Source organism: Panthera onca, chromosome A2 (genome assembly GCF_046562875.1).
Source record: "Panthera onca isolate mPanOnc1 chromosome A2, mPanOnc1 haplotype 2, whole genome shotgun sequence".
In the NCBI taxonomy this organism is placed as follows: Eukaryota; Metazoa; Chordata; class Mammalia; order Carnivora; family Felidae; genus Panthera; species Panthera onca.
Window position 1 is genome coordinate 19254463 of NC_138340.1, and position 26789 is coordinate 19281251.

The 26789-nt window shown below is 57.9% G+C and overlaps 1 protein-coding gene across 1 annotated transcript; it reads left to right on the forward strand.

Annotated features, from left to right (window-relative positions):
• Positions 1–1394: 1394 nt before the first annotated feature.
• GNAI2 (G protein subunit alpha i2) lies at positions 1395–22578 on the forward strand. Its single transcript, XM_060631101.3, has 9 exons — positions 1395–1661; positions 16274–16316; positions 16604–16745; positions 16911–17071; positions 19899–20027; positions 20445–20574; positions 20655–20808; positions 21159–21371; positions 22001–22578. The coding sequence occupies exons 1-8, from the start codon at positions 1544–1546 to the stop codon at positions 21347–21349; spliced, it is 1068 nt and encodes a 355-aa protein (XP_060487084.1). The 5' UTR covers positions 1395–1543; the 3' UTR covers positions 21350–21371; positions 22001–22578.
• Positions 22579–26789: the final 4211 nt, after the last annotated feature.

A 26789-nucleotide genomic window follows, 5' to 3' on the forward strand; every position in this document is an offset into this window, starting at 1 on the left:
TGCACCCATTTTATAGTGGGTTCTATGGATTTGAGGCATGTTGGAGGTTGGTCCTATGACTAATGAATAGTACATATCTCTGAGTGTCTGTGTTCCTGGATGGCCATTATATGTTTTCACCATGTTTACTGCATGTTTGTGACATAGCCTGCCTGAGCTTTGGCTCTAGGCAGGAGAGGATCCTTGGAGAACCATTGGAAGACCTATAGTCCAATGATTGCTCCTCAACAAGGGAGCCATTCAGATAGGGATCCACAGACAGTCCGCGGAGAGCAGACAGCTGAGGATTTGGAGCTGAAACAAGATGTGTGGCAGGGTGGTAAGGAAGGAGTCTATGCTGAACAGGGGGTCTGTGGGTGGCCAGCTCCCTTCCTGGCTTTGTGGACCTTGTCTTTGGGCGGGGCCTCCTCGACTCACAGCATTGGGGCCACACAAGAATCTTCGTGGGTAACCCTTGGCAGACTCTTTCACTGGAAGTCCATTGGAGGTCAGGGCTGTGGGCTCTTCTTGAACAGTATTAGAAAGACTGCAATGTTCTGCTAGAAACGATGCTGCCTCCACTCCACCTTTGCCCAGCCATAGGGTTGCAGCCACTGTCCAGTAGGGACAGGTCATAGGGTCAGGGCCACTTATCTTTCCGTAAGTCCTTCCTGCCCGCTGCCTCTCTCTTTCTCCCTCTCTCTCGGTCTGGTTGCCATGTCCCAGGCTGAAGTCCAGGATGCCTACATGCAGGAGAAGGCCTCCTAGATCAGAGAAGGATGGATAAAGCCTTGTGTGACAAGAGGAGGCACCCTGGCTGAGGGAGATAGCTTGGGCAAAGGTGTAGAGGTGGCAGTAGACATTTTTTAAACTGCAACTCGAGAGAGAAGGGGCCAAACTCGCCTTAAGACAGAGAAAGCCGAAGTTTAGAGAGGCTCCGGGGCTCCGTAGATCCTGAAAGAAGTTTATTGGGTTCAATAACTTTAACAAGAGAGAAGACACGCCTCCTTCACCCAGCTAGCCCGTCTCGCTTAAGCTCCAGGGCTGATTTCTGCTCGCCTAAGAGGTGCACCGGATCCCCACCCTCGGGGTACAAGATCCGCCCGCCTCCGCCGTTGGGCAGCGGGGCTCCGGGAGTTCCGCATCCAATCGGAGCCCAGCCCCGCCTGCAGCTCGCCTGGAGCCCAATCCCTCTGTGCTTGGCTCTACTCTTGCAGCTATTCCTCGGCGTAGCTCCGCCTCCAGCTCGGGCCCGAGTCTGGGCTGAGCCTAACTTCTAATTTGCTCTGCCCTCAAGCCAATCACCGACCCCGGATCTCCTATGGCCCCGCCTTCGGGCCCTCCCTGGCCCAGTCCCGGGCCTGGCCTGCTCCGGCCCCACCCTCGGCCCGCCCCGCCGTCGGTGCGCGGCGGCCGGGAAGGCACCGCCCGCAGACGCTCGGAACTGCCGACCCGAGAGCTACCCGTAGAGGGTCGGCGGCGGGAGCGGAGTGGGTCGGACGGGGCCGAGCCGGGCCGGGGGCCGTGTGGGGGCCGGGCGGCGGCCGGGCCGGCGGACGGCGGGATGGGCTGCACCGTGAGTGCCGAGGACAAGGCGGCGGCCGAGCGCTCTAAGATGATCGACAAGAATCTGCGGGAAGACGGCGAGAAGGCGGCGAGGGAGGTGAAGTTGCTGCTTTTGGGTGAGGCCGCGCCCTGCGCTGGGACCCTCGATTCCCCGTCCGAATCCCCAGACAAAGACTTTGACCTCCAGACTAGGGCCTTGAACTCCCAGACTCAGACTGGACCCCCACACCTGGCCTTGAACTCCCAGACCCGGCCTGGCCAGGATACCCAAATGGTTCAAAACTTTAGGTTGGCCTAGACCTCTGATCCGTAGCCCAGACTCTAGGTCAGACCCTTAACTCCTCGCAGACCCCAAGCCCCCAGACTCAGAACCCTGCCTGACCATCCACCCTTGCTGACCAACCTCACAGACCCTCAGAGTCCCTGCCTTGTCTTTCATCCTTCCCTAGACTTCACTCAAATCCCCGGAACCCCCTGCTTTGGCCCCCACCTTAGGCACCACCTGTTTCCCTCACCTGCTCCCCTGGGCATGAATTGGGCATGAACATCCCTGGGGCCCCTGCCAGGCCCCCACCCACTCCTTCCTTTCCCCTCTTGCCTTGTCCCTACTCTGAACCCTGTATCCACCTGTGCACCCTGACATCAAGGGACCTCTCAAGTGGAAACCATGATTGCTCATGAGCCCTCTCTCTAGCTGGAACCCCCAAACCTTTAGAGATCTTTGCGACCTGCATCTGGCTCACCAGGTCCCACTCTGCACACATTACTCCTCAAACCCCTCTGCTCCTCCTCCCTGAGTTCTCTACCACACTTGGGTCTACCTCTGCACTACCTCTACCCCTCCTGCACTAGGTGGACGGGGTCGAGCTGGGAGGAGGGGCCCAGACTAAGGGGCTGGACTGAGGTTCTACTGGTCTCACTGAGGGAGGGAGCCAGGCCTCAAGCTTCCCAGGGAGATTCCGCGGGCTGGCTGTTTCCCAGTTTCTAAGCCCTATCTGGGCCAGTGAGGGGGGCGTCTGGGGAGTAGGATGGAGTGTGAGTGTGGAGGAGTTTGGGTTGTGGCGCCTCCAAGGCCAGGAAAGATGGTGGCTGCTTGAGGGGTGGGGGGAAGTGGAAGTGGTGAGACAGCCGACATATTGCTGCCCTGCTGGGCGGGCCAAGGAGATGTGCTGACGGGTACTGGGCTTCCTGCACCCTTTCTGCGCCGAAAGGCCAAGGACTTGGCCTCTGGAAGTGGGTGGGCCTGTCACATCTTGAGGCCCTGTGAAGGGGAAGTGGTGGGCCAGCTGGATGAGGAGTTGGGGGCCAACTGGAATTGGGGGGCATCTGAGGTGGACTTTTGCAAAGACTGTGCTCCTGATAGTTGTCCCTGTCCGGCCTTCCTCTGGGAGCAGGTGTGGTGCCCGGTGGCAGCCTGATTCGAGGGTTTCAGGGCTCAGGGGAGACAGGCCCTCGTAGCAGCATTGGAGGCTGGACAGTGTATGTGGGGGGGTGTGGCCCCTCAGCCTCATAGCCGCTGTGGGGTCCTCAGGCTGTGAAAAGCAGAGCTTTCCTGGCTGTCTGGCCGAGGGACGGACAGCGTGTCTTCGTCCTGAGCCCATCTGTTGACTGTCCCTGGAGGCCTGGCCTCAGGGGCACAGCCCAGAGGTTTCAAAATGGCATCCGCTCCGCCGCCGCTGCGGGTAGGAAGAGAAGGGGCGGGAAGGGGCGGCGGCCCAGCCTCCTGGGCTGTTTTGCGTTGGGCGCTTGCCTCTTCCTGTCTTCGCATCGAGTGCGGCAGCACCAGTTGAGTGGGTGTCGCCGCGGTGGAGGGCACGTCGCTTCTGCCCGATGGGCCTGGGTAGGGTGTTTTTGGTACTTCTGTCTCCTGGTGCCCACCCAGGGACCACTGGGCAGCCCCTTCCCAGGCGGATCAGCTGAGGAGATGTGCGACTGGGCCATAGGATCGGGGTACATGCGGCTCCTGGCCCTCTGTGTCCCAACCCCATTCCACTAGTCTTGCTCCGTAGAGCTTGGCTCAGATTTTGGGCCTAGCAGCCCCTCCTACACTGGGCTGGCAGCAACCAGGGGTGCAGGGTCTGGCTCAGCATTTTCTAGGCTGGGGAGTTCATCTCAGCATCTTGCTCCTCTGGCCTTTGCTTCCTCTGTTGAATGGGCTTCCTGGGTTTGGGCCAGAGGAGTGCTGGGCCCAGGATGGGGAGAATAGGGGCCTCATGGAGGTTCCTGTTGGGGGTGGGGGATGGGATCTAAGACCCTGCAGAGGGTGTACTGCAAGGGGCCGGGAGATCTAGATCTGCCTGAAACCGGGGACCCAATCTGCATTGGCTGCCTAGGTAGGGGAACTGGCCAGCCATCCCTTTCCCGTCCAGGTACAAGGAAGTGATGGGAGCCCAGGCGGAGCAGCTTCAGAGTGCTGGGCGCCTGTCCCACGTAGCGGGAAGAACTCTGTCCAGGCAACGGGACTCTTAGGTTGGGCAATTGCCAGCCTTCCCTTTCAGCCAGAACCACGCCTGCTGCCCCACCCGCATACTGGCTTCTTGCCCTCCTGGGTAGCCCTGCCAGCGGATGGGCACCAGGGGCAGAGGCAGATGTGGTACACACCGGTGAGAGCGATTTTCCTAGCAGCTTGTCATGAGGGGGCGCTGGGGGCAGAACTGCTGATACCAGCCCTATTTCAGGGACACCTCTCTCTGCCCCCCAGTTCAACTTGACTGACCCACTATCCCCAGGTGGAATTTGGGGCCTTGGGCTGGGCACTTGAGGGAAAGGAAGCCAGAGTGTGTGTTTGGGGGGTGTCTCTGATTTAGGATGGGCTTGTGTGGGCAGCCTACAGAGAAAGGAGAGACTGTCCCCTCATGGGCTCCATGAAGGCTTCAGTGTATAAATACAGCCCTTCTCTCTTGCCCCTGGGACTGTGCATCTGCTCTCCTAGCTTGGCATGCATTTTCCTTCTTTCCATCTAACTCACTCCTGCTTGACTGTTCTTCAAGACTCTGCTCCAGGACCACCTCCCAGGACCCTTCCTTGACGGAGGCTGCTGAAACCCCTCCTGTGGCTCCTGGTGCTACTGCTTCCTTCCCCCATCAGAGAGTGGTATTTGCCTGGGTGACAGCTGTCCTTCCTTGAGACTACAGGGGCAGAGCTGTGTCCTGTTCATTTCTGTGCCTTCTGTGCCAAGCATGGAGCCTGGCGTCTATCAAGTGCTTCTTGTCTGTTTGTTGAATGAAGGAAGTACTACTAGTCTGAACTCAGTCTTGGGGGTAGATGGGTAGATGGAGGAGTAAGATGGAGGTCACTGAACCTGATACATTGTGGGCGGGTGGCAAGGGCTCAGTGTTGGGACCGATGACAGGGATGGGGGCTGGCAGACACCGAGAGAGAAATTCTTCAGGCTGTTTCTTCCTGAACTCCCCACCTGCCTGACTGGCTCCTCAGAGACAGCCCTTAACCCACCCTGTGCAGAACTCTCGCTGATGAGTCTGTAGCCTGTCATAGGGCAGAGCATGCAGTGGGGATTCCACCCGTTCATATGAGAGTGGTTTTACATGCTTCCTTTCAGCTCTGGCTGTTTGGGGCCTGCTGCGGGCCTGCTGTCTCTGCTGTTCCAGTAGAGCCTATTTAGCTCTCAGAGCTGGGCTGCCCTACAGCCCTGGGGCTCAGGCCAGAGCACTGCTGCAGGAGATCTTGGCCTGGCCAGTGCAGGGACTGCACATACAAAGGCTCGATTAGGTTTACCAAAAGAAAAGGAAAGGAGTGTTGTGGTGTCTGTCCCATCTGTGTTTCTAACAAATGGCCTGGCAAACAGTAGGTGCCTATTAAGCATGTATGGAAAGAATGAGGCTATAGAACACATCCATGAACAGGGATAATTCCAGGGCTGTTGCCTGGGGCTTGGTCTAACTGGAGAAGGGGTAGCCTGGGATCCTGGTTGGGAAGAGTCTAGTGGTGCCTGTGAATGAAGGGTGGGAGGTTCCTCGGGTGGCTTTGCAAAATGAGCGGCATTTGCCAGGGGCAGGTATTGGGGCAGAAAGATCCACTCAGCGAGGGCACTGAAGTAGGAAGGCCTGGCCTGGGGGAGGACGGTTCACCTCTTTAGACTAGCTCTTGGGGTCACACAGACTTAGGTTCAATACCCAGCTCCACCTAGTGCACTTGTTGAGAAACCCAGTGACAGGTGAAATCCTGGTAGATGTCCTGTTCCCCATCCATAACTGGGAACAGGATGCCTGCCTGCAGCCACAGGTGTTGTGGGACCATGGGCCAAAGCCTGGGGGTGTGAGAACAAGTGAGAGAGCCTCTAATGACTCCTACAGAGTTGAGAGTTTGGTGGGGAGGATTCTCCCCAGCCTACAGGCTGACTGGCCCCCATATGGAGGTCCTGGGGAACCCCCTCCCTTGCCCTCAGGCAGCTGTTCACAGCAAGTGGGGAGACCGAGGTGTGTAGACAATTGGTGCCAGCTGGAGTGATAGACTGTCCTGGGGACCTTAAGCCCAACTTCTCAGGGCTGAGCTACCTTCCTGGCTGCCTAAGGTTGGGGAGGCGGCTGGGCTCTAGGCACCAGGTGGGCCGGTACCCAGGCGGGCCTCCAGCCTCCCTGTTCTTCCCACAGCTTTCGAGGTCCCGGCTGGAGCTCATTAGCACTTGAATGGGGGTGGGGTAGCTTGGGCCTCCAGTCTCTTCTTCCCACCCCTCCCCCAGGCTGGGCGAGGCTTTGTCTTCCAGAGCCCGGCCTGGAGCTCCCACGCTGGGAAGCGAGCGAGGGTCTAAGCCATTTCTGACCCCCTGTGCTTGTGTCTTGCCCAGTCCCACTGGGCTCATCTCCTGCCCGTGACCCTAACGTTGGTGCAGACAACAGGAAAAATCAGACTTCTAGGATAGGAGTGGAACTGGGTCCTTCAGGGGTACCCCAAGCCAGGAGACTGGGTGAATCTTTGCAAAAGGAATTGATGGCTTTGCAAAGGAATTGATGCTGGAACTCAGCTGCAGGCATCCCAGGAGGGTGGGGTGGAGAACCCCAGACAGGGCAGAGAGCAGGTGGCAAGGATAGAGGGAATGAGCTGCCACCATAGTTGGAGATGGAAGTTATGCCAGCTGGGGAGCACAGGCTTCTGTGCCAGGCCCTGAGGCAGCATCGAGCCACCCACTGTGCTGAGTTGGAGGCTAGGCTGCCAGATGGGGGTTGGCATGGTCAGGGACCCCTTCAGGCCTGGGCAGCCTGTCAGGGGTTAACCCTGGGCTGGCCTGAGCTGCAGGGTCACTGGGTAGCATTATTGGTGTCCTAGGCCTGCAGACGTTGCCCAGCAAGTGACAGCAGGTAGGGTTGGGGCCTGATTGGATCCTGGGGAGGTCCCTAGTAAGCCAGCAGCACTGCAGGGGCTGGCACTTGGGGTGGCTTGGGCCACAGGTTGGTGGGCACAGCAGTCTGTCTTGGTCTCTGTCTCTAAAAGCCACCCATTCGTTTGGCAGGAATAGGATGGAAGAAGCTTTGTCCACATTAGCTCTTAGCCACTGAGGGACCAGGGCCTTGCTCCATCACATCCTCAGCAGAGGATGAGACGTTCTGACCTGGAGGCTGAGTGCTGCACCCCCCCCCCCCCCAACACCCCTTTGTGCTTTGGGAGGCAGGACTGGGCAGATGGGAGCAGGGCCATCTGTCCCATCTTCTCAGCATCTTGGGACAGGAGTCCTAATCTAGGAGTTCATTGAGGAGGAAGGGGTCAACAGGTTCTGGCCAGGCCACAGCTCATGGGCTCTGCCTAAGAATGCATTTCAGGGTTCCTGAGGAGGTTAGAGGACTAGGCCCTTTGATGGTGACCCTGGGACCTGCTACTCTCAGGCAGATCCTCTTTCAGCCACAAGTGCAAGGTGGGACCCCTCTGCTTAGCTCCATGCAGTCCCTCTAGCCTGGGGCTCTTGTTCTTACTAAAACCCCAACTCCATCCTCACCCTCACCACCGTGCTGCTTCCTGGAGCTGTGTCCATCTAGGTGGTTTGGGAGAAATAATCTCCCTGGAACAACCAAACAGTTGCTGGGTCTGACGGGGTCTCAGTGTTGGCCTTCTGTGCGTGTTTTCAAGGTTTGGCAAGTGCCTGGTCCATTTGAACCAAAGCCTGAGGGTGGGATCTTCTAAAGTTTATTGAGAAGGTGTCCTTGTGACTCAGAGGATCCTGGGGTGCAAGGCTGGTAAGCCTCAAAATATGCAGGGGGGTGTCAATGGCAGCACCCACGGTGCCCTGGATGGGAGGAGGGGCAGTGAAGTCTGCATGGCAGGGCTGGGCCTCTCAGGGAAGTGGTGTCCACACCGGAGGAAAAGGAGGAAGCAGCTGGAGGAGGAGGAGCCCAAAAGAGGAAGAGGCCAGAGAGCTGCTCCTGCTCTGTGCTGGGGTGGGGGTGTGAACCCTCTCAACTTGGGGGGATCTGGAAGGTGAACCCCACCTGCACAGGCTCATCTGTATACCCCTAAGAGCCGCCACTGGTAGTCACTGAGTTGACGTCATTCCAGGCAGCTCTGTGCCTTGTCCCACCTCAGCAACCACTGGGCCCAGGATCCCAGAAAAGGTGGCGCCTTTGAGAAGGATTCCAGACCCCTCCTTCGACCACAGGAAGTGGTGGCTGGGAGAGGGACATCAGCGGGGGGTGGGGGGGGGCGGAGGGTGGCTAGCAGGAAAGCAAATGGCTGCTCTTATATTCCCGAGTGGCCATTGCCCTGCAAAGCCGGAAGGCCGGCTACAGGCCAAGATGAATGCCCGGAAATGGAGCAGCAGCCCTGGGATTAGCTCACTCTGGGTTTCCCCTGCCTGGGAGTGGACAGAGGGGCCCTTGGTGCAGCCTAAGGATTCCCCTCTGTTCCTACTACCCATTGGGCCTGGAGGTACCATCACTGGGCCTCAGTTTCCCTTTGGTGTTATCACCAGTTTCCCTTTGGTGTCAGCAGCCGTGACTAATATGTAGGGCTGGACTCTTCATGGTCTCATCGTATTTAACCCTATGAGGCCGAGACTGACATTATATCCATTTCACTGATGAGGAAACTGAGGCTCAGAAATATTATATGACTTACCCAGTAAGTAGAGACACCAAGGTGTGATCAGGTAGTGACTGAGCACTGTCCATAACTACCTTTGTCTGTCAGGAGTCTGTGCCCAATTGGCAAGAATTGGTCAGGATGAGAGGCAGATGCTGTGGGTCCACGTGTTTTCTACTTATGCTTGGGGACCTGTCTCTGGGGGGCCTCAATTCCTCTTTTAGGAGATTGAAAGGGGGCTGTCTGCCCTGGAGGTTGGGGACCCAAGAGTCTGTTCATGAATCTTTTTCCTGTTCAAAGCCAGAAGTCTGCCATGTAGCCCCAGGGTGACTTCATCACAGTGCAGCCTCCCATCTTCCCTCCCAGCCCATGTTTCTCTCACAGAAAGATTCAGATCATAGTTAGGCCATTGAGTACTTCACTGGCCTCCTAACATTGTGCTTGTTCCTCTCATAACCCACAGGCTCAGGAGGATGGAGACTAGGCCTGAGGAAGGGTCAGAGGCTGCCCAGAGCAGAGTACGGGCCCCTGAGCCTGGGAGTTGTCCAGATGAGGAGAAGGGAAGAGCTTTCCCACAGGGGGCTCCCACAAAGAGCAGAGGCTGTGGTGGGCTGCCTGCGGTGCTGTATGGCGGCTGAATGTGTCCGTGGTGTGGGCTGGCACCAGCATGATAGGTGAGGAGGCCGGTCCTCATGCTCCTTAGCCTCTGAATCTGAGTTTTGTGGCCTTGCCTTCCTCCATGGAAGTTCCTTGGGGTTCTGCTCTGTGTTATTGGGCCAGGCCCTAGGGGGCTGAGGAGTCTGAGAGAGACTTAGGATAGCGATAGGAGCTGCTTCAAGGGCTCGCTCGGCCATGAGGCCACGCACAAAGCGGAGGACATGCATTATGATGGCCACTCAAGATCTTGGGTCCCAGAAAGCCCACTCCCCCCCACCTTCTTCACTGTGCGACCTCAGGCTGTCCTCTTCCCTCTCTGCCCAGTGCTGGGACCTGTAATGTCATGATTCTCAGCATGGTCCCATGGCTTGTGGGCTCAGAGACAAGGTATATGCTTGGGCTGGACCTTGGGACAGTTTGGGGTGAGTGTGAGGATTCAAGGGAGGCTGCTCAGGGCAGGCCTTGAGTTTGGCACACTCCCTTGAGGGTACATTTCATAGGTGGGAACACTGAGGCCTGGGGGTTGGGTATCTCACCCAGGGCCCATCACTGTGAATCAGAAGAGATGGGGATTATTCAGCCTCTTTGAAAACAGCAAAGAGATTCCTTAAATGAAGAAGCATCCCAGAAGGAGGAGTGTGTCAAATGGCCTGGGCCCTTCCAGCACCTCCTGGCTCCTGTATAGGGGGAGACCTGTAGCCTGAAGGCCAACGATGAACAGGTCTCAGGGCCTCCTCTCCTCCAACTGTCTTTCCTTACCCAGTGGCTCAGTTTCCCTCTGTCCAGTGAGAAAGAGCCCCATTCCAGGGGACACAACCCTGTCCCAGAAAGTCCTTTCCATGTCTGGCAGGTGCCGAGGCCTCTCTCCCTTACACAGAAAGCTCTGACTTGGCAGTAGCAGGCCAGGCCCTGCTTGCTAGTGCTTCCTGGTGGGCATCATGAACCCCTGGAAGCCATTGGTGGCCACCCAAGTGGCAGACTGGCAAGAGGGAAGTTCCAGGTTTGTTAGGGCACTTGGGGGAGGCAAGACCACACTTGTGGGTGGGGGTGTTGCAGCCCGAATCCAAGACCCATGTCCCTGTCCCCCAGTGTTAGACCCTTACAGAGCCACCTAGGAGGGAGTCAGGCCTAAGAGAGCACCTGGAGGAAGGAAGAGACAGCCAGGGGCGGGGCTTGGAGGGCCTTTGTCTGGTGGGCCCCCTCCTCCTCTCTCCCATTCCCATTGTTACCCTGTGTGTGGGGTCTCCGCAGGCTGTGGGCCTCCCAGGCCCTGGAGAGGGCGTTGGGTGAGGGTCCAGGCACCTCCCCCAGCTGCCTAGCCTAGACTGCTTTTTAGAAGCAAATGCTCCCCAGTACTGCCCAGCCCCCACCTCCTCCACCATCTCTGGCTGCTGGGCTCCCCCTAGTGGTGGCGGGACCTGGGTCCCTGAGGCTGTAGGGGAGGGGCCAGAGCTAAGGGGCCTGGAACCACCGGCTGGGCCAGAGACAGAGACGTGGCACCTTCCTGGGATGAGAGTGGGAGGTGGCGCCCAGGCTGCCTTTGGGGTAGGCTTCCCAAGGTTCACCCCCACCTTCCCCCCTGTGCCCCACTGGGGCAGGCTCGGGGGTGGCAGTGGGGGCGGGCCTGGTACTGTGGGTTTGAGCTGGGCTGCAGCCCAAGTCTACCCTGTGGTCCCAGCCCTGCTGCTTATGAGAATCTCTGCCCTCGGGCCGCCACGTCAGCTGGCTGCTCTCCCTAGGCCCATGTGTTCCAGGGGAGCCCACCAGTGCAGGAGCCTCTGCCCAGCCTTCTGAGCGCATGGAGTCAGTGAGCAGTGTCTGCGGCAAGGCCCCGGGACGGGAAGAAGGCCCCAGCTATGTAGCAGTACTGGGTTGTGGAAGGGAAGTGACAAACTCAGAGCCAGAAGCCCGAAAAGAACTGAGTGGCTCTGACTGCTGTCCCACAGTACACAGGTCCCAGCAGGAACCGCCAGTGCTGCGCCAGCCTGTTAGCCGCTGGTCATTGCCCTCCACTGCACCTTGTCTGAAAGCCTCAGAAACTCTCCTTCCGATGAGATGGCCACAGCAGGCCACTCTGTAGGTCGTGGTTGCAGTGAACTATGCAGTATGGTCATTGAAGGCTGCAGGAAATGAAAGGTTTGGGGACATCTGTGATCTTCCATAGAGGAGAAACATAGTGATAACTTTTATCTGAGTGTTCACTGTGTGCTGGGCACTATGAGAAGAGCTTTGTGTTTAATCCTCCCCTCCCTCTTGGAGGAGATAATAGTGGTGTCCTGTTTCACAGATGAGGTACCAGAGCAAGGGCAGGAAGGGGGTGAGGCTCTTGAGAACATCAGGAAGGATCAGAATGGGCACCAGGGCTGTGGTAGGTCTGGACCTCTCTTTCAGAGAGGGTCTGACGGTGAGCGATGGGTCAGTTGGCCACTTGAGGCTTGGCGGCGTCTGCAGAAGGGAAACTGAGGCCAGAAAGGACAGCAGCATTCAGGGCCTCCAGCGAGACAAAGCCTTGTCTGAGACACAGAGGGTCAAGATAGACCTACAGCAGTGACCTGATGCTGGGGCTGGAAGTCAGCATCAGGCAACAGGACCAGCGACCCCGTCTCTGCTGCTGCAGAGGCCCTGCTGGCCTTGTTCGGGCAGGTGGAGTTGTGCTGTCTCCCTTCCCCCATCTGTTCCCGCCGCTGTTGGGGCCCAGCGCTCCCAGAGTGGAAGCAGATGTTCTAATGCAGAGCAGCCTCTGTCGCCAGCACATCATGGCAATTACTGCCTGCCTGCTGGGGGCCCAGCAGCTGTGCCCTGGGACAAAGGCTGCGGAGGTTTCTTCTTGGTGGGAAGAGGTATGGCCCAATAGGAACACTGAAGTCATCCTAGGGAGCCTCTGTGGGCCCCTCTGATATCACCCAGCTGGAGAAGTAGTGCCTGGTGGAGTCCTCTGTGGGCAGGAGACTCCTGCCACCTTCAGTCTAGAACCAGCTAGTGAAGCCTCCTCTGAAGGGAGGGTGCAGGGCTGGGTGGAAGGAACTGGGCACCCAGGACCAGCAGGGTACAGGCAAACTTCAAGCCAAGTACTAGCTTATCTGATAGGGGAGCACTGTCAAGTCCTAATGGAAAAGGGCCCGGGGGAGGGGGTGAAGAGTGGGGCTAGGCCCCACAGCTCCTGGGGGTACCTGGCCCCCCCTATTCCACCATCCCACCCACTCTGCCTCTGCCTCCTGGTCTGCTTGTTGTAGCTGCTCCTGGGCCATGCCTCTCCTTCTGTCCCTCTGTTCCCCCCTGCTTCCTGCCTAGCCACCAGCACCACACCCTTGTCCTGCCACTCACTCCTTCCTGCTTGAGTCACAGCTGCTGGGAGGACAAAGGGGCCGCCCTGAGTCCAGGGATGGGGGCTCCATGATTTTGGTTTGTCCACCTGTCAAATGGGGGCAGAGAATATCCTCCTAACCCTCAGAATGTGACAGGAAGGGAGGCTGAGGCTCAAAGGGGACAGGGAAATGGACCCTCAGTTGGCTGGGACAGGGAGCAAGTGTCCTGGCTCCAGCCTGGTCACCCAGGTACTGCCCATCTCTGTGTCTGCCAGGTCTGCCACTGCTAGGAAAATCAGATGCAAAGCTCATTTGTGCTGTCATCCCTGTCTCTGGGCAGGGTCACAGGGTGCCATACCACTTTACTAGGGAGAGTGGTCAAAAGGCCAGACAGGGAAACTGGTACCTCAGGCAGACATGGTCCCAAAGTCACACAAGAGACAGAACCCTTACCAAAACCTCAGGTCTCATGTGCCTTGGACAGTTGCCCACTCTGAGTCTTGGTTTGCCTGACTGGGGCCTGCATGATTGATCTGACCCATCACTTCACATCCTTGGCTTCTGCTCCTCCACTGAACCCCCAATCCTGGCTGAGGCCTCTGGTTCCTGAGTCTCCCTCTGCCCCAGGATGTGCTACCAGCCTCCTGCTCTGTGGGAGCAAGTGCCTAGGTGGGCAGGACAGCCAGGAGGTCACCTGGACCTTGTGGTTAGCCAGCCCGGTGCTGCCCTCCCTGCTCCTGGATATTTGGGTTCTGGAGGATTGGCCTCCGTGATCAGGCATCACTCTCGGGCCTTCCTAGGCCCTCTCCCCATCTTTCCATCAGCAGGTATGGAGTGTCAGTGTGGGGGACCCTGGCTGTTCCTCTGCCATGCATAGCACGAGGAAGCAGGAGTACTGCCATCTGACCAAGCCCATGTCCAGGGGAGTGCACTGGAACAGGTGCTTCTAGGGCCCAGGGGCTGAACCGATAGTAGAGGGGCTCGCTGCTTCAGAGCCACCCCCCAGGGCCTGCACAGTTGTGTGTCCCCCTCCCCCGCCCCAATTACTCCCTCACCTATCCTGGGAAGCAGGCCTGGGATAGTCAGAAGCCCAGTAATACCCAGCAGCTGGTAGCATTTGAGAGGAGACCCCAGACCCTTCTCAGGGAGGCCACTGGGTTGTGCACATACCAGGCCTAACTCTGTGAGGGCCACAGCTGTGCCTCAGTTTCTCCTAGTAAAATGTGGATCTGGGGTGAGATGGGTGGGCAGGGTGGACGGAGGTGGGCAGGGACCTTGGTGGGGATGGGGAGGGCACTGTAGAGACTCAGACTATTATCTGCCTAGGAAGGCAGGGAGTGAACCCAGTGACACGTGCAGCCTGGACCTGAAGACAGTGTGGCCCAGCTGCACTGGGCAGCTCTAGGAGGCACTACATGGCTGGCAAGGTGGGCCACCCATAGAGGGGATTAGGACCATGGGACAGTAACCTCTGTCTCAGTTTTCTCCGTTTGTTAGGTGGGATTGCTGTGAGATTAAATTCCTTAGTTGCCATGACAGGCAGAGAAGAGCATCTGACACGTAGAGGTTGCTGTTCATGGCTTTGCTATGATCATTATTGTCGATACTCTTGCTGCTCATGTGAGTCTGTGTGTTTTCCCCTTTACCCTCTGAGGTTGTCTTGACCTGCCCTGAGGGATAGTGGAGCCAGAGTCCCCAAGTGTGACCTCCCCACAGACCCCGCCATCTACTCTCCTGAGCTGCTCAGAGGGGTAGACCTGCCACATTGATCAAAAGGGTTGGGACACATGTCAATGGGCCATGGCACACGTATGTCCCGCAAAGAAAACTGCATGGGCAAATGCCTGGCTTTGGCAAGAGGAAGGGCCTGGCAGGTGCAGGTATGGCTGGCAGTGATGGCAGTGAAGGAGCAGAGGGAACAGTCTGTGCGAGAGCTGGGAGGGGAAGCAGGGCCCAACTGAGGTGTCTTCTACTTGGAGTTTGGGACAGTGAAAGGAGGGGCGCCTGGGTGGCTCAGTCAGTTAAGTGTCTGAGTCTTAATTTGGTTCAGGTCATGATCTCACCGTTCCTGAGCTTGAGCCCCACATGGGGCTCTGCACTGATAGTTCGGAGCCTGCTTGGGATTCTCTCTCTCCCTCTCTCTCTCTGCCCCTCCCCCATGCTCTCTTTCTCTCTCTCAAAATAAATAAATAAACGTTAAAAAACAACTTTATTAAAAAAAAAAAAGGGGGGACGGTGAAAGGAGTAGATGAGGTCCTGCCCCCACTCCCACCATCCCCCAGCCAGGAGGTAGTGTAGCCCTCCTGGTCTTCACACTTCCCTGCAGACTCCCTGGGGAATGTGGGTTTCTGGGCTGCACCCCTCAAGATCTGGCTCTGGGTTTGTGTGTCTAGGATAGGACCTGGGAATCTGCTTTTTTTTTTTTTTTTTTTTTTTTTCCCTCCCTCCTTTTTAAAAACACCTTCTGGGGCCTCTTGCAGCATCTGAGCCACATCTGAGAAAGGCTGGGCAGGCCAGGCAATCTTGGTCCTGTGTGTCTCCCTGCCTATCTGAATCCTGGCTGCACAATCTTTTTTTTTTTTTTTTTTTTTTTTTTTTTAATTTTTTTTTATGTTTATTCGTTTTTGAAAGACAGAGACAGAGCACAAGCACGGGTGGGGCGGAGAGGGGTGGGGGGACACAGAATCCGAAGCAGGCCCCAGGCTCTGAGCTGTCAGCACAGAGCCCGATGCGGGGCTCGAACTCACAAATCGTGAGATCATGACCTGAGCCGAAGTCGGATGCTCAACCGACTGAGCCACCCAGGCGCCCCTCCCCTTTTTTTTTAATGTTTGTTAATTTCTGAGAGAGAACAAATGGGGGAGGGTCAGAGAGAGAGGGAGACAGAGGATCTGAAGTGGGCTCTGCACTGACAGCAGAGAGCCCGATGTAGGGCCCGAACCCCAAACCATGAGATCATGACCTGAGACGAAGACACTTAACCAACTGAGCCACCCAGGGGCCCCCTGGCTGCAAAATCTTGGGCCAAGACTACCTTTGTGAGCCTCGGTGTCCTTGTCTATAAAATGGAAGCAGAAGTAGTATGTTTGTAGGGCTGCTGTGGCAGCCATGGGAAAGAGTACCAGCAAATCCCTCAGTATTGGCCAAGGAGAATATAGAATGGGCCTCTGCCAGGCTTGGAAGCATGTTGAGTCAGTCCAAGGGTATGTGTGTATGAGTGTGTGTGTGTCAGTCATGCTGCGTGTCTCCCAAGTCCTGGTCTCCATCTGCTCAGGGTAGACTTGGGCCATGCCTAGGAGGCAGGACTATGACACTGTCCTAGCCCAGGCCCCTTGGTGGCTCAGAGTGTGGGGAGAAGAGGGAATGCTCCCCTGCTAGAGTGTGCAGGGCTCCTTCCTGCCAGCTGTGCCCTGGCACCATGTTGGCGAGCCTGCTTGCGTGAGAATGACAAGGAGACTTCTGAGGGCTTGTCTCCAACCAAAGCCCCTGAGCTCATTCTGCTGTTGAGGGGGGTAATGTGGTGGGCAGTGAAGCTTGGGGGAAGCAAAGGCCTGGGGTCTTGACCACTGTGGCCCTGCCAGCTGCACTCTTGTAGCTTTGCTGCCTCCCAGGCCCAACTGCCTCCATCTCCCTGTGCAGTTGATGGGGGAGGGTGGGTTCTGCCTCTGGGGCTGCCAGTGGCTGGGCCACATGTAGCCCCACTGGGGCTGCTCCCTGACAGCCTGTGCCCTCTGTTCCAGGTGCTGGGGAGTCAGGGAAGAGCACCATTGTCAAGCAGATGAAGTAAGTGCTATGTGCAAGAGACAGCCACCAAACCCTGATTTCCCCTCTTCTTTCTCTGGGTCTATGTTGCACCGCCCCCCCCCCCCCCCCCTCCGCCAAGTAGTGGCCCAGCCAGTCTTAGCCAAGCCCAGGACCTTGTCGGAGGCAATCACCCATCCTCACGTCCCAGAGGGTCGGGGGAAGTTTCCTTCTCTCTGTAATAGGTCCCTGCAGGCTTCAGCAGCCCCAGGAGGCCATGTATGGTCCTCGTGCCCTAGGGGCCCTAACTCCTGACCCCTGGCTGCCAGGATCATCCATGAGGATGGCTATTCTGAGGAGGAGTGCCGGCAGTACCGGGCGGTCGTCTACAGCAACACCATCCAGTCCATCATGGCCATTGTCAAAGCCATGGGCAATCTGCAGATTGACTTTGCCGACCCCTCCCGAGCGGTATGTCCTCTCCTCAACCCCTGCCTGCTTCCCTAAAGGCTTCAGGGCAAGCCTTGTCCTGGGGAACCTAGAAATACCCAAGCCTGGGCCCCATTCTGGAGGCCCCTGACAGGTGGGGTGGGGGTGAACTCCTGTGACTGGCTGACACCTCGACACTGCGCCCAGGATGATGCCAGGCAGCTGTTTGCACTCTCCTGTACTGCTGAGGAGCAAGGCGTGCTCCCTGAGGATCTGTCTGGTGTCATCCGGAGGCTCTGGGCTGACCACGGTGTGCAGGCTTGCTTTGGCCGCTCTCGGGAGTACCAGCTCAACGACTCCGCTGCCTAGTGAGTACTCCAAGGAGCCGGGTGGGGTGAGGGGGGCTCTGGACCACAGCCTAGAATGGAGGGCCTGAGCATTCTCAGAAAGACACTGCCAGTCTCTGCTTATGAAGCTGGTGACTGTCAACCAAGGCCTTGGTGATTTTTGCTTTGAGGTGGGGGGCATGGTATTGAAAGTCAGGAGGAAGGACAGGCAGGGCTGCTGTCCCTCCAGGGCCAACTGGAGTCTGATCTGTCCTTAGACACAATCATTGTATTTTTAAATTTTTTTTTTTATTTGTTTGTTTGTTTGTTTATTTATTTGGAGGGAACATGCATGAGCAGGGGAGGGGCAGAGGGAGAGGGAGAGAGAGTGAATCCCAAGCAGGCTCCGTACTGTCAGTGTGGAGCCCAATGCAGGACTTGAACTCATGAACTGTGAGGTCATGACCTGAGCCGAAATCAAGAGTCTGACACTTAACTGACTGAGCCACCCAGGTGCCCCTAGACGCAATCATTCTAAAGAACATTTGCTGCCTCCTGTGCCAGGTCCTGTGCAAAGCTTGAGGGACCCAGCGAGGATGGAGTAGACACATCCCCAAGTAGCGACCACCTACAGTGTCAGTGTTATGGTGGGAGTGGGGGTAGGTCTAGAGCAGGGACTGCCTCAGCTGAGTTCTGAACAAGAGACAGGCAGAGGAGGAACAGGAAAATCTCCTAGGCAGGGGCACATGTGCACAGGCCTGGAAGTGAGTAGTGCTGGCTGTGCCGGGGGTCCCAGAAGATGTTCAGACTGGCTGGAGAGGAAGATACAAGGGGAAGAGACCAGGAGGTGACAGATATGTGTTTAAGTTAGAGCCTAAGACTTGGCTGGGGAATCACAGGGGGTTCTGGGAGTTCCAGAGGCCCAGCCTATGGGGTCATTGTCTGAACTCCTTCCCTGAACTACCTACCGTATGTCAGGCCTGGTGCAGAGGGCTGAGCACCCATGGAGAACAGGACAGGTTGGTGGCCAGTGCTGATGGCTGCGGGAGACGTGCCCAGGCTTTTTGGACTGCGCCAAATAGGCAGATAGGCGGTTGCCCCTGTGCTCATACCTCACCTCTCCCACCTCTGCTTAAGCCAGCCCCTGTTCGCAGCACCTTTCTCCCCCCGCTGTGCTGCCCTTCAAGTCCTGAGCCCACCCAGAGAGGGGCTGGACCAGGGTGAGGGTGGATAGGAGGCTGGCCCTGCCTGGTCCTGCGCCCTGAGCCCTGCCCCAGTCACATGAAGCGCCTCCCTCTCCTTGCAGTGCCCTGAATGCCCTTGTGAGTGCCCCCCAGAGGAGTTGCAGAATAGCAGCCAAACATAGTGGGGGTCAGAGCTCCTGGGTGGCTCAGTTGGCTAAATGTCCGACTCTTGGTTTCAGCTCAGGTCATGATCTCACAGTTCATGAGTTCGAGCCCCGCATCGGGCTCTGTGCTGACAGACAGAGCCTGCCTGAGATTCTCTCCCTCCCTCTCTCTGTCTCTCCCTCCTCTACTCTGTCTCTCAAGATAAATAAACTTTAAAAAAAATTAAACAAACAAACAAACAAACAAACATAGCGGGGGTCTCCAGACCTCAGCGATGCCCGTCTCAGAGGTCACAGAGGCTCAGCACCAGCAGATCTTATGGGTCCTAGAGGCAGGCAGGGGTGGGTCCTATCAACCATTACCACCTCAGTGTCCAGGATACTCAAGGAGGGTAGGTATGGGTCCCTTCCAGGCTACTCCCCATTCCTTCGTTCCCTAGACATTAAGCACCCGCTGTGTGCCCAGCACTGTTCTGGGGGTGGGGATCCAGCAGTGACACAGGTCTTGTTCTCCCAGGTAGGTTTATGCCATGACCAGATCACCTAGGGGTGGGGAGTGGATTAGAACACTACAGGGAACAGGAGTGCCCCAACCCCTCTTCACAGCAATCCTTCAAGGCTGCTGTGGGTCAGTGGGACCCTGGGGTGAACCCTGTTGTGGAGAAGGGGGAGGCTGGCGTGGAAACCACCAGGAGACCTCTGGGCAAGAGGTTCTCAGTAGGTGGCGGGGTGCCGTAAGCAGGTCACAGCCCATGCGTCATGGGCCCTCATGGTCCTTCCTGTTTTTCTGTTCTGTCCCTGCGTCTCTGAGGTCATTTCCTGCTGGCCCCAACAGCCCTGCGCCAGGAGTGAAGTGAGACATCGGCACTGGGCAGCGGCTCAGAGGCCTGGACCCAGTCCCCAGGGCACCTCAAGGATATTGAGGCAGACAGAGCTGGTCCCAGGGCCTGACAGGAGCAGTGTTGATATTAATCAAGGGAGCTGGTAATGAGGAGCCCCTGGGACTCCTGCCAAACAGGTGCCCATGCTCTCCCTTGAGGAGTCCAAATTTTATTGGACGCTGGGCAAAGAGCCCATTGAGCCTGACAGGCCCCAACCTGTTCAACCCTGCATTGAGGGACATGCCAGGCTGCTCTGTAGTGGGTGCCATAATTGTGCCAATTAGCATCCTGAATCCCTCACTGAAAGACTAATTTGTCCCTTCCCACCCTCCTCAGTTTGCAGCTCTACCAGGCCTGGATCCTGTCTGAGGCAGGCCTGGCTAGGACCTGGGTGCTGGGGCTTGGCTGGCCGGTGACAGCCGCACCTCCTCCGGGCCCGTTCCACAGGCAGGAGGCGGCAAGGGCTTCTGGTCCAGTTTTTCTCATCTGAGCAATGAATGTCATAAAGGCAAGGGTTGAAGAGGCAAGGGCTTTGAGAAATGAGGGGATGGGAGGAATAGGGGCCTGGGTCAGCTGGCCCGGGGTCCAGGTTAGGAGGCCTCCTGCTGGCCACTACTGACCTGCCTGCCCCCACATCTAGCTACCTGAATGACCTGGAGCGCATCGCGCAGAGCGACTACATCCCCACACAGCAGGACGTGCTACGGACCCGTGTGAAAACCACGGGCATCGTGGAGACACACTTCACCTTCAAGGACCTACACTTCAAGTGAGCCAGCATGTGGGCAGGGTGGAAGGGCAGGACTTGCTAGCCTTTGGGGCGACAGACGGAGGGACCCTTACTCCAAGGCCTGCTAATGGCTGTATTGGGAGGGAGGGGCTGGTCCAGGATTCCCCAGGATTCCCTGCTCTGAGGTTTCTCAAGGCTGTGTGGTTGCCAGTGGCCCACATCCTCTGCTGCCCCTGCCCCATGTGGCTGCAGCCTGCCCTGCTGACCAGCCCTGACCCCACCTATGCAGACATGCTCCGACCCAGAACCTTGAGTAAGGTGGACAAGTGTGAATGATTCCATGAAGACAACTGCCCCACTCTGAGCAGGCCTCTGTCCTCAGTCAGCCAACTTGTGAAATGGGGACCGTCTCTCGGGACCGCCTTTTCTGGAGCTAAGGCGACCCTGTGTCCGCAGGATGTTTGATGTGGGCGGTCAGCGGTCTGAGCGGAAGAAGTGGATCCACTGCTTTGAGGGTGTCACAGCCATCATCTTCTGCGTAGCCTTGAGCGCCTATGACCTGGTGCTAGCTGAGGATGAGGAGATGGTGAGAGGCCGAGAGGCCGCTGAGGGGGGCGTGGGGGTGGGGAGCAGTGGCGGGTGCTGACCGCGCTGTCCTGCCCCCAGAACCGCATGCACGAGAGCATGAAGCTGTTTGACAGTATCTGCAACAACAAGTGGTTCACAGACACGTCCATCATCCTCTTCCTCAACAAGAAGGACCTGTTTGAGGAGAAGATCACACACAGCCCCCTGACCATCTGCTTCCCTGAGTACACAGGTGTGGGGACTGGGCCTCTGGGGAGGAGCTGGTGGTGACCAGGTGGTGCGCAGGCGCCCCCCGCTGGACAGAAGGGTAACTGCGGGACACTCAGGCAGGAGCTGGTGCCTCACTTAGGCCTATGTACTTGTGCCTGCACACAGGGCCTGTACCCCGTACATGTGCACAATCAGGAGCCCTTCTTTACACACTCAAACATGTATGTACATTCACATACACTGTCACCCTTTGCACATGTGTGCACATGTTATATGCTTGTCTGTTCACACGCACAGGACCTTGTCGTTCATGTGGGACAGGCCTGCCTGCCGTACAGGTGGCACAAGTCCTCACCATTTTGTCTCCCACAGGGGCCAACAAGTATGACGAGGCAGCCAGCTACATCCAGAGTAAGTTTGAGGACCTGAACAAGCGCAAGGACACCAAGGAGATCTATACGCACTTCACTTGTGCCACCGACACCAAGAACGTGCAGTTTGTGTTCGATGCCGTCACCGACGTCATCATCAAGAACAACCTGAAGGACTGCGGCCTCTTCTGAGGGGGCGGGGCCTGGCAGGATGGTGAGCTGGGACGGTGGTGGGGTGGGTAGGCTGGCAGGGAGCTGGGGTGGAACAAAGTGGAGCCATTGAGCCCAGATAAGGGACAGGGTTGGGCCTCGGGAGGGCCTGGGTTGGGTGGGGGGTTGCCTGGGAGCACAGGGTGGCAAGTCAGGTGGGCTACTGAGGTCAGGGCACACAGGTAGGCTGGCTAGTGATCCAGACAGCAGAAACATCTGGCCATGTGCCGGGAGAAAATTAGAGGGCTGTTCTGACCTCCCTTGGAGAAAACTTAGTCATCCACCAAGCCACTGGCCTGGCCGGAAGGAGGCTAGATGACAGAGAGTGCAGCCACCTGCCACTCAGCGTGACCAGCTCTGCACTCGGCTCTGCGGTCTTTCCTTCAGACCTAGCTGAGGGTCCTGGGCTGACGCCGGCCCCACTAGCCCTGGGGCAGATGGGGAGGACTCTGCCAGTGCTACAGACCCCCCTCCCTCACATAACCCAGCAACAGACACTGGCTCCTGGGCAGCCACTGTGTCCCTGGTAACAGGTGGATGAGAAAAAAGAGAGGGTCATTGTCCAGGGAGGTGGGAGGAGAGGCACACTCTGGCTTCCTCCCGACCCATGCCCTGACTGTCCCCCACCTCCAGGGCCACCGCTGACTCTGCTCCCTCCAGCTCCTGAGGAAGATGGGGGCAAGAGGACCACGCTCCCTGCCTGCCCGCTCCTCTCCTCTCCCCGGCTGCTTTTTCCCTCTTTCCTCTCTCTGTTCTTGGCTCCCCTGTTCCCTCCCTCAGCTCCAGAGACTCGGGTTGAGGAACTGCCACAGGCCCTCCTATTTGAAGCCGGCCCTTGTCCTAGCTGCCGGGAATGGCTGCGGTACCCCCTTCCTGGGCATCTCTTCTGGTGTTAACCATTGTCTTGTTCTGTGATGGGGGAGGGGAGCACATGCTGAATCTCCCAAGGCCTGTGTCTGGAGGGGCACTCACTTCTCCAGCCTGAGACCCCTGGCTTCGCTCAACACCAGCCCCTGACCCAGCCCAAGTCCAAATGTTTACAGGGAGCCTCCTGCCCATCCCACCCCTCTAGCCGCTCGGAGGCCCCAAAGGAAAAAGCACAAGAAGCGTGAGACGCCACCATTCCTGGAGACTACAGTCCACCTGCTCATTCTCGTAGCTTTTTAAAAAAAAAAAATGAAAGTAAAGGAAAAAAAAAAAAAAAGACAAAACTGCAAACCTAGAAAACTTTTTAGAGAAAAACTATTTAAAACTGTCAGATCCTAACCAGCGCCCACCCAGCCCCCTTCCAGTGATTCCGTGCCTTGAGTGTGTCTGCGTGTTTACACCCATCCCTCTGCTGGCTGCCCCTCCCCTACCCCGTGCGGGCGGCACATCTGCCCTGCCCTCCACAGAACTGGGTTCCAAGGGCTGTTCCAGACAACTGCCAACATCACTGAGGGCCCCGTCCCAGTGGCCCTGGGCCCTGGCTCCATTAACCTAAATGTAGCTCCTTAGCGCTAACCTAGGAACCGCCGCTGCCTGCTGAGGGCCATGCCCCTCGTGCCCTTGCCCCAGGCCCGGGTCCTTCAGCGTTGAACACTTCCTTGCTTTTTTCACATGTTTTATGGAATTGTTCACCTGGTTTGAAATAATAAAATGTAGAAAGAAAAAATACCAAGTACTGCTCAGTACTCTTGTATCCCAGGGACGGAGACCCAGACTAAGCTGTGCCGAGGTGATAGTGACCTGAACCTGAAACCTCATTTGTGGCAGGGCCCCAGGTGCTCTGCCCTCCAGGTCATCCTCAGGCCCAGTACACAGCACCTCAGTGTTCCCACTCTGTAGTCATTTCACCTACTGGCACCAGTACTCGCTCCCCTCTCCTCCCAGGCCCACCGTGGCCTTGGGTTTGAGGCAGTCTTCAAGCTTTCCCTGTGCAGCAGGGCGGATTTCTTCCGGAGCTGCACCTCTAAGGGATTCTTCTATATTGGGAGCAATAGAGGGGTCCCGTGAGTAGTGCAGAAGGAAGATGTGACTTCTGACCTCCCAGGCCCAAGGCTCCGAGACCATGAGTTGCAGAGTCCCTTGCACACCCTTCCTTCTCCCCACCTGAGGTGTTTGCCTAGACCCTTGCTCAGGGCTGGGCTTCTTGGGGTTGACTAAACAGAAAGGCCGGGTACAGTAGGGGCCTGAGGCATGTTCAGAAAGGTCTCTGTCCCGCAGCTCCCCCTCCAAACCTGGGGGTGGGGCGGGAAGGGACAGGCAGGTAGCCATGGGCTAGGGCCCTAAAAATGCGGAAGCTTCTGTGAGGCTATGGGAAGTGCACGCACGTCGCTGGAGAAGACAAGGCAGATGACAAGGCGGCGGGGGTAGGAGGGTGCCCGTTGGGTGAGCTCTGAGCGCCAGGCAAGGCGCCTGGACTTTGTTCCGCGCGCGGGGGCGCTGGACAGCAGGCAGCTGAGCCTAAGGGAAGGGCTCGACGGGGCGGGGCTCGGAGGCGAGCTCCTCCGCAGCCGCCAGGGGGCGCCGTAGTCCGTGCCGGGGCCCGCCGGGCTTGTCACGGAGGCTGACGTCAGCGGGTGCTGCGGAGGCCGCGGGGCACAAAGGCAGCTTTGTCGGGCCGCGGCGGCTCCGCGCCTGCGGCGGGACAAAGCGGCCTGGGCCGGGGTCGGCGCCGCGGAGGCGGGAAAGGCAGGGGGTGGGAGGGTGGGGCCGGGGACCCAGGACCCCGCCTCCGCACACCTGCCAGTCCCCGCACGGCCTCAGGGCCCAGAGTGCTGGCAAGAGATGAGAGACTGCGGCCGGCGGATCGGAAGGAGATCAACGCCCCCCAGCCTCCGTTCCCGCCCCAGTTCCTCGGGCCTTTTCCTGCTACCGCTGCCTCCGAGGCTTAGGGCTGAGGGCCGGCTGGCAAGAACAGGATCCCGCACCCAACCCAGGATCCCTGCCTTCCTTCCAGGCCTGGACCTCGCTGTGCCCCAGATACGCGGGCGGGGCGGGAGCTCCGGTGCGGTGATGCCCGTCCAGCAGGAAGTCGCGCCGGAGATGGTTCCTTCCTTCCCTCCTGATGGGAACCCTGCACAGAGGGACCATTGAGGGGCCGGCATTGTCTGCCAGATGCACCCAGTGCCTCTCACCCTGGGTGGGCCCTGCAGGATTCTGGCCAGGATCCCCTTGTACCCAGCTTGCCGTGGGTCTGGGTGGGGTCCTGGCAAGCAAAGGTTCCCTGGGTGCAGACAACTAGGCCCCCACCTGCCGCTGGCCTTCCTACCCCTGCTCTGATTTGGAGGGCATAAGGCTCCATTGTCCCAGCACTGGCGGGGGCGGCCTTTCAATTCCTCCTTGTCTTTGGCAGTTGGGAAATTCCCAGCCATGGGGGGCAGCTGGGGGAAGCCGGGGGGAGGGGGATGGCTCATCCCAGGTGTCTTGCATCCTAAGGGAGGGCCTCCCTGAGGTTGACTCCTGCGGATCCCCTACTGCCTGGAGGTTTCCAGGGCTGAACCTTAGCCTCCCTCATGCCTGGGACCAGCTGGGTCAGCATAGCCAGAGATTCAGTGCTCCCTGGCCCTGTATACCCACCCCAGAGCACCCCAGCTTAAGAAGGTGCATCTTTCTGGCTCCACTCGTGGGCAGCTGCAGCTAAGAGGCCTGGGACCCTTAGGCAGAGCTAGGGAAGGGCCCCAGGCTCCTGCTTCCAGACATGGGTCCCAGTATGAAGTAGGCTGTCTCCAGCCAGTGGAGACATCCATGAAGCTGATGCATCTCCCAGAGGGCCCACCCCACTCCAAATAGTTGCTCAGACTACTGATGTGTGGCAGCCTTGGTATTTTTAACCCATTTGCAGGGTGGGGAAACAGCTGGGGAAGAGAGAAAGAGACAAGCTCTGCGAGCCAGAAGACTTAGAAGGGAGGATTGAGGGAGACTCTGTGGAGAGGAGCCAGGCTGGAAGCCACTCCCCAGCTCAGGCCCAGGCCCCCCACAACAGGTGGGTGGAGGCCAAGATGCCAGGTGCAGAACGGGGAGGGGGCCCCGTTAGATCTGGGACCTCTGAGGCTGCAGGGCCTACCAAGGCCTGGAAGAACACTTCACCACGTTCCTGGGCAGCCCCATGGCTCCTGATGTCAGGAAAACTTCCTACTCCCTACCCACCCAGAATCCCTCAAATCATCCCTCCACAGCCCCCATCCCAGACCCAGAGGGCCAAGCCAGCCACCATGCTGGAGAACACAAGCCCTGACTCCATCCACCTGACCTGTGGCCTAGCCAGCCAGATCCTAGCTGCCCTGGGTGTCAGGGAGAGGGCAGGGACAGGACTGTAGGTTCTCTTGACTGAGTTCTGGGTTCAGGCTCACTCCCAAACAACTGAGCCCAATCTTTGTGTCTGTTGCCCTATAAGAGGTCCTGGAGGCCTGCATCTCTTCCATGGGGCTATGCATTCCCCTAACCTCTCCTGGACACCCAGAGGGAAAGCCAGCCCCCATCACACATCCAAGGAGGGCGTCAAGCCAGCTGTGTTATATGTGCAGCTATAGCTGTATGACAGTGAGTTTGTCCATACTCACCAGGCCACTCAGCTCCTTGGTTAATAACAGCGGTGGGCACCAGTGTCCAAGCGGGCAGGGCTCAACACCATGGATCCCTTTCTCCTTCTTGTCTTGGTTTTTCCCTTGCATGAGATAAGCCACACAGGTGATCTTATTTAGGAGAAAAATCAGTTTGATATCCCTTCTTATTGATTCTGCTTTCTGACTTCATTGTGGGTAGAGGGCATCAAGGCCTCTTGGTGGAGCTGGTGCAGGGTCAAGGAGGGACCCAAGGTGTCCCTTGTCCGTCAGTCTCCCATCCCCTTCCTCCACAGGCTCAGCAGGCCCAGGAAGGTGGAAGGGCTTTCTGCAAACATTCTATCTCCTATCTCCCTGGGTCTGTCCTCTGCTGGGTCCTGGGGCCCCCACTGATGATAGCCCCTGGGGAACCCGGAGCCCCACAGAGAGGCTTGAACCTGGGTGTTACAGGCATCTGGGGCTTCACAAAGGAAATGACACCAGAGAGTTGGATACTGAGTGGTGAAGAAGAGTCCAGCAGGTGGCAAAGAGGATGGCCTAAAAGCCCGGAGGGCACCGGCCAAGCAGAGTCCTGGCAAAGAAAGTACTGCTGCCTCCCAGAAGTTGGGTGGCCAGAGCACTGGCAGGGTTGCCTAAGGCTAAGCCTAGGAGCCCCCAAGCTCCAGGGAGCTCTCTGAGGTGGGGGGCAGGGGACTGCAGAGGGGTGGAGGAGTGGCAGACCACAGGGGCACAGCCTGGGCGGTAGGCTGAAGGGGTCAGGCTGCATGCTGCTGGGGGAGGAGGTGGGACCTTCTCAGGTCAACCAGGCAGAAAGGTCTCCCTGAGACAGGGGCTCTAGGAGAAGGGATGTGGGCTTGGCCCTGCTAGGGCTGGGATGG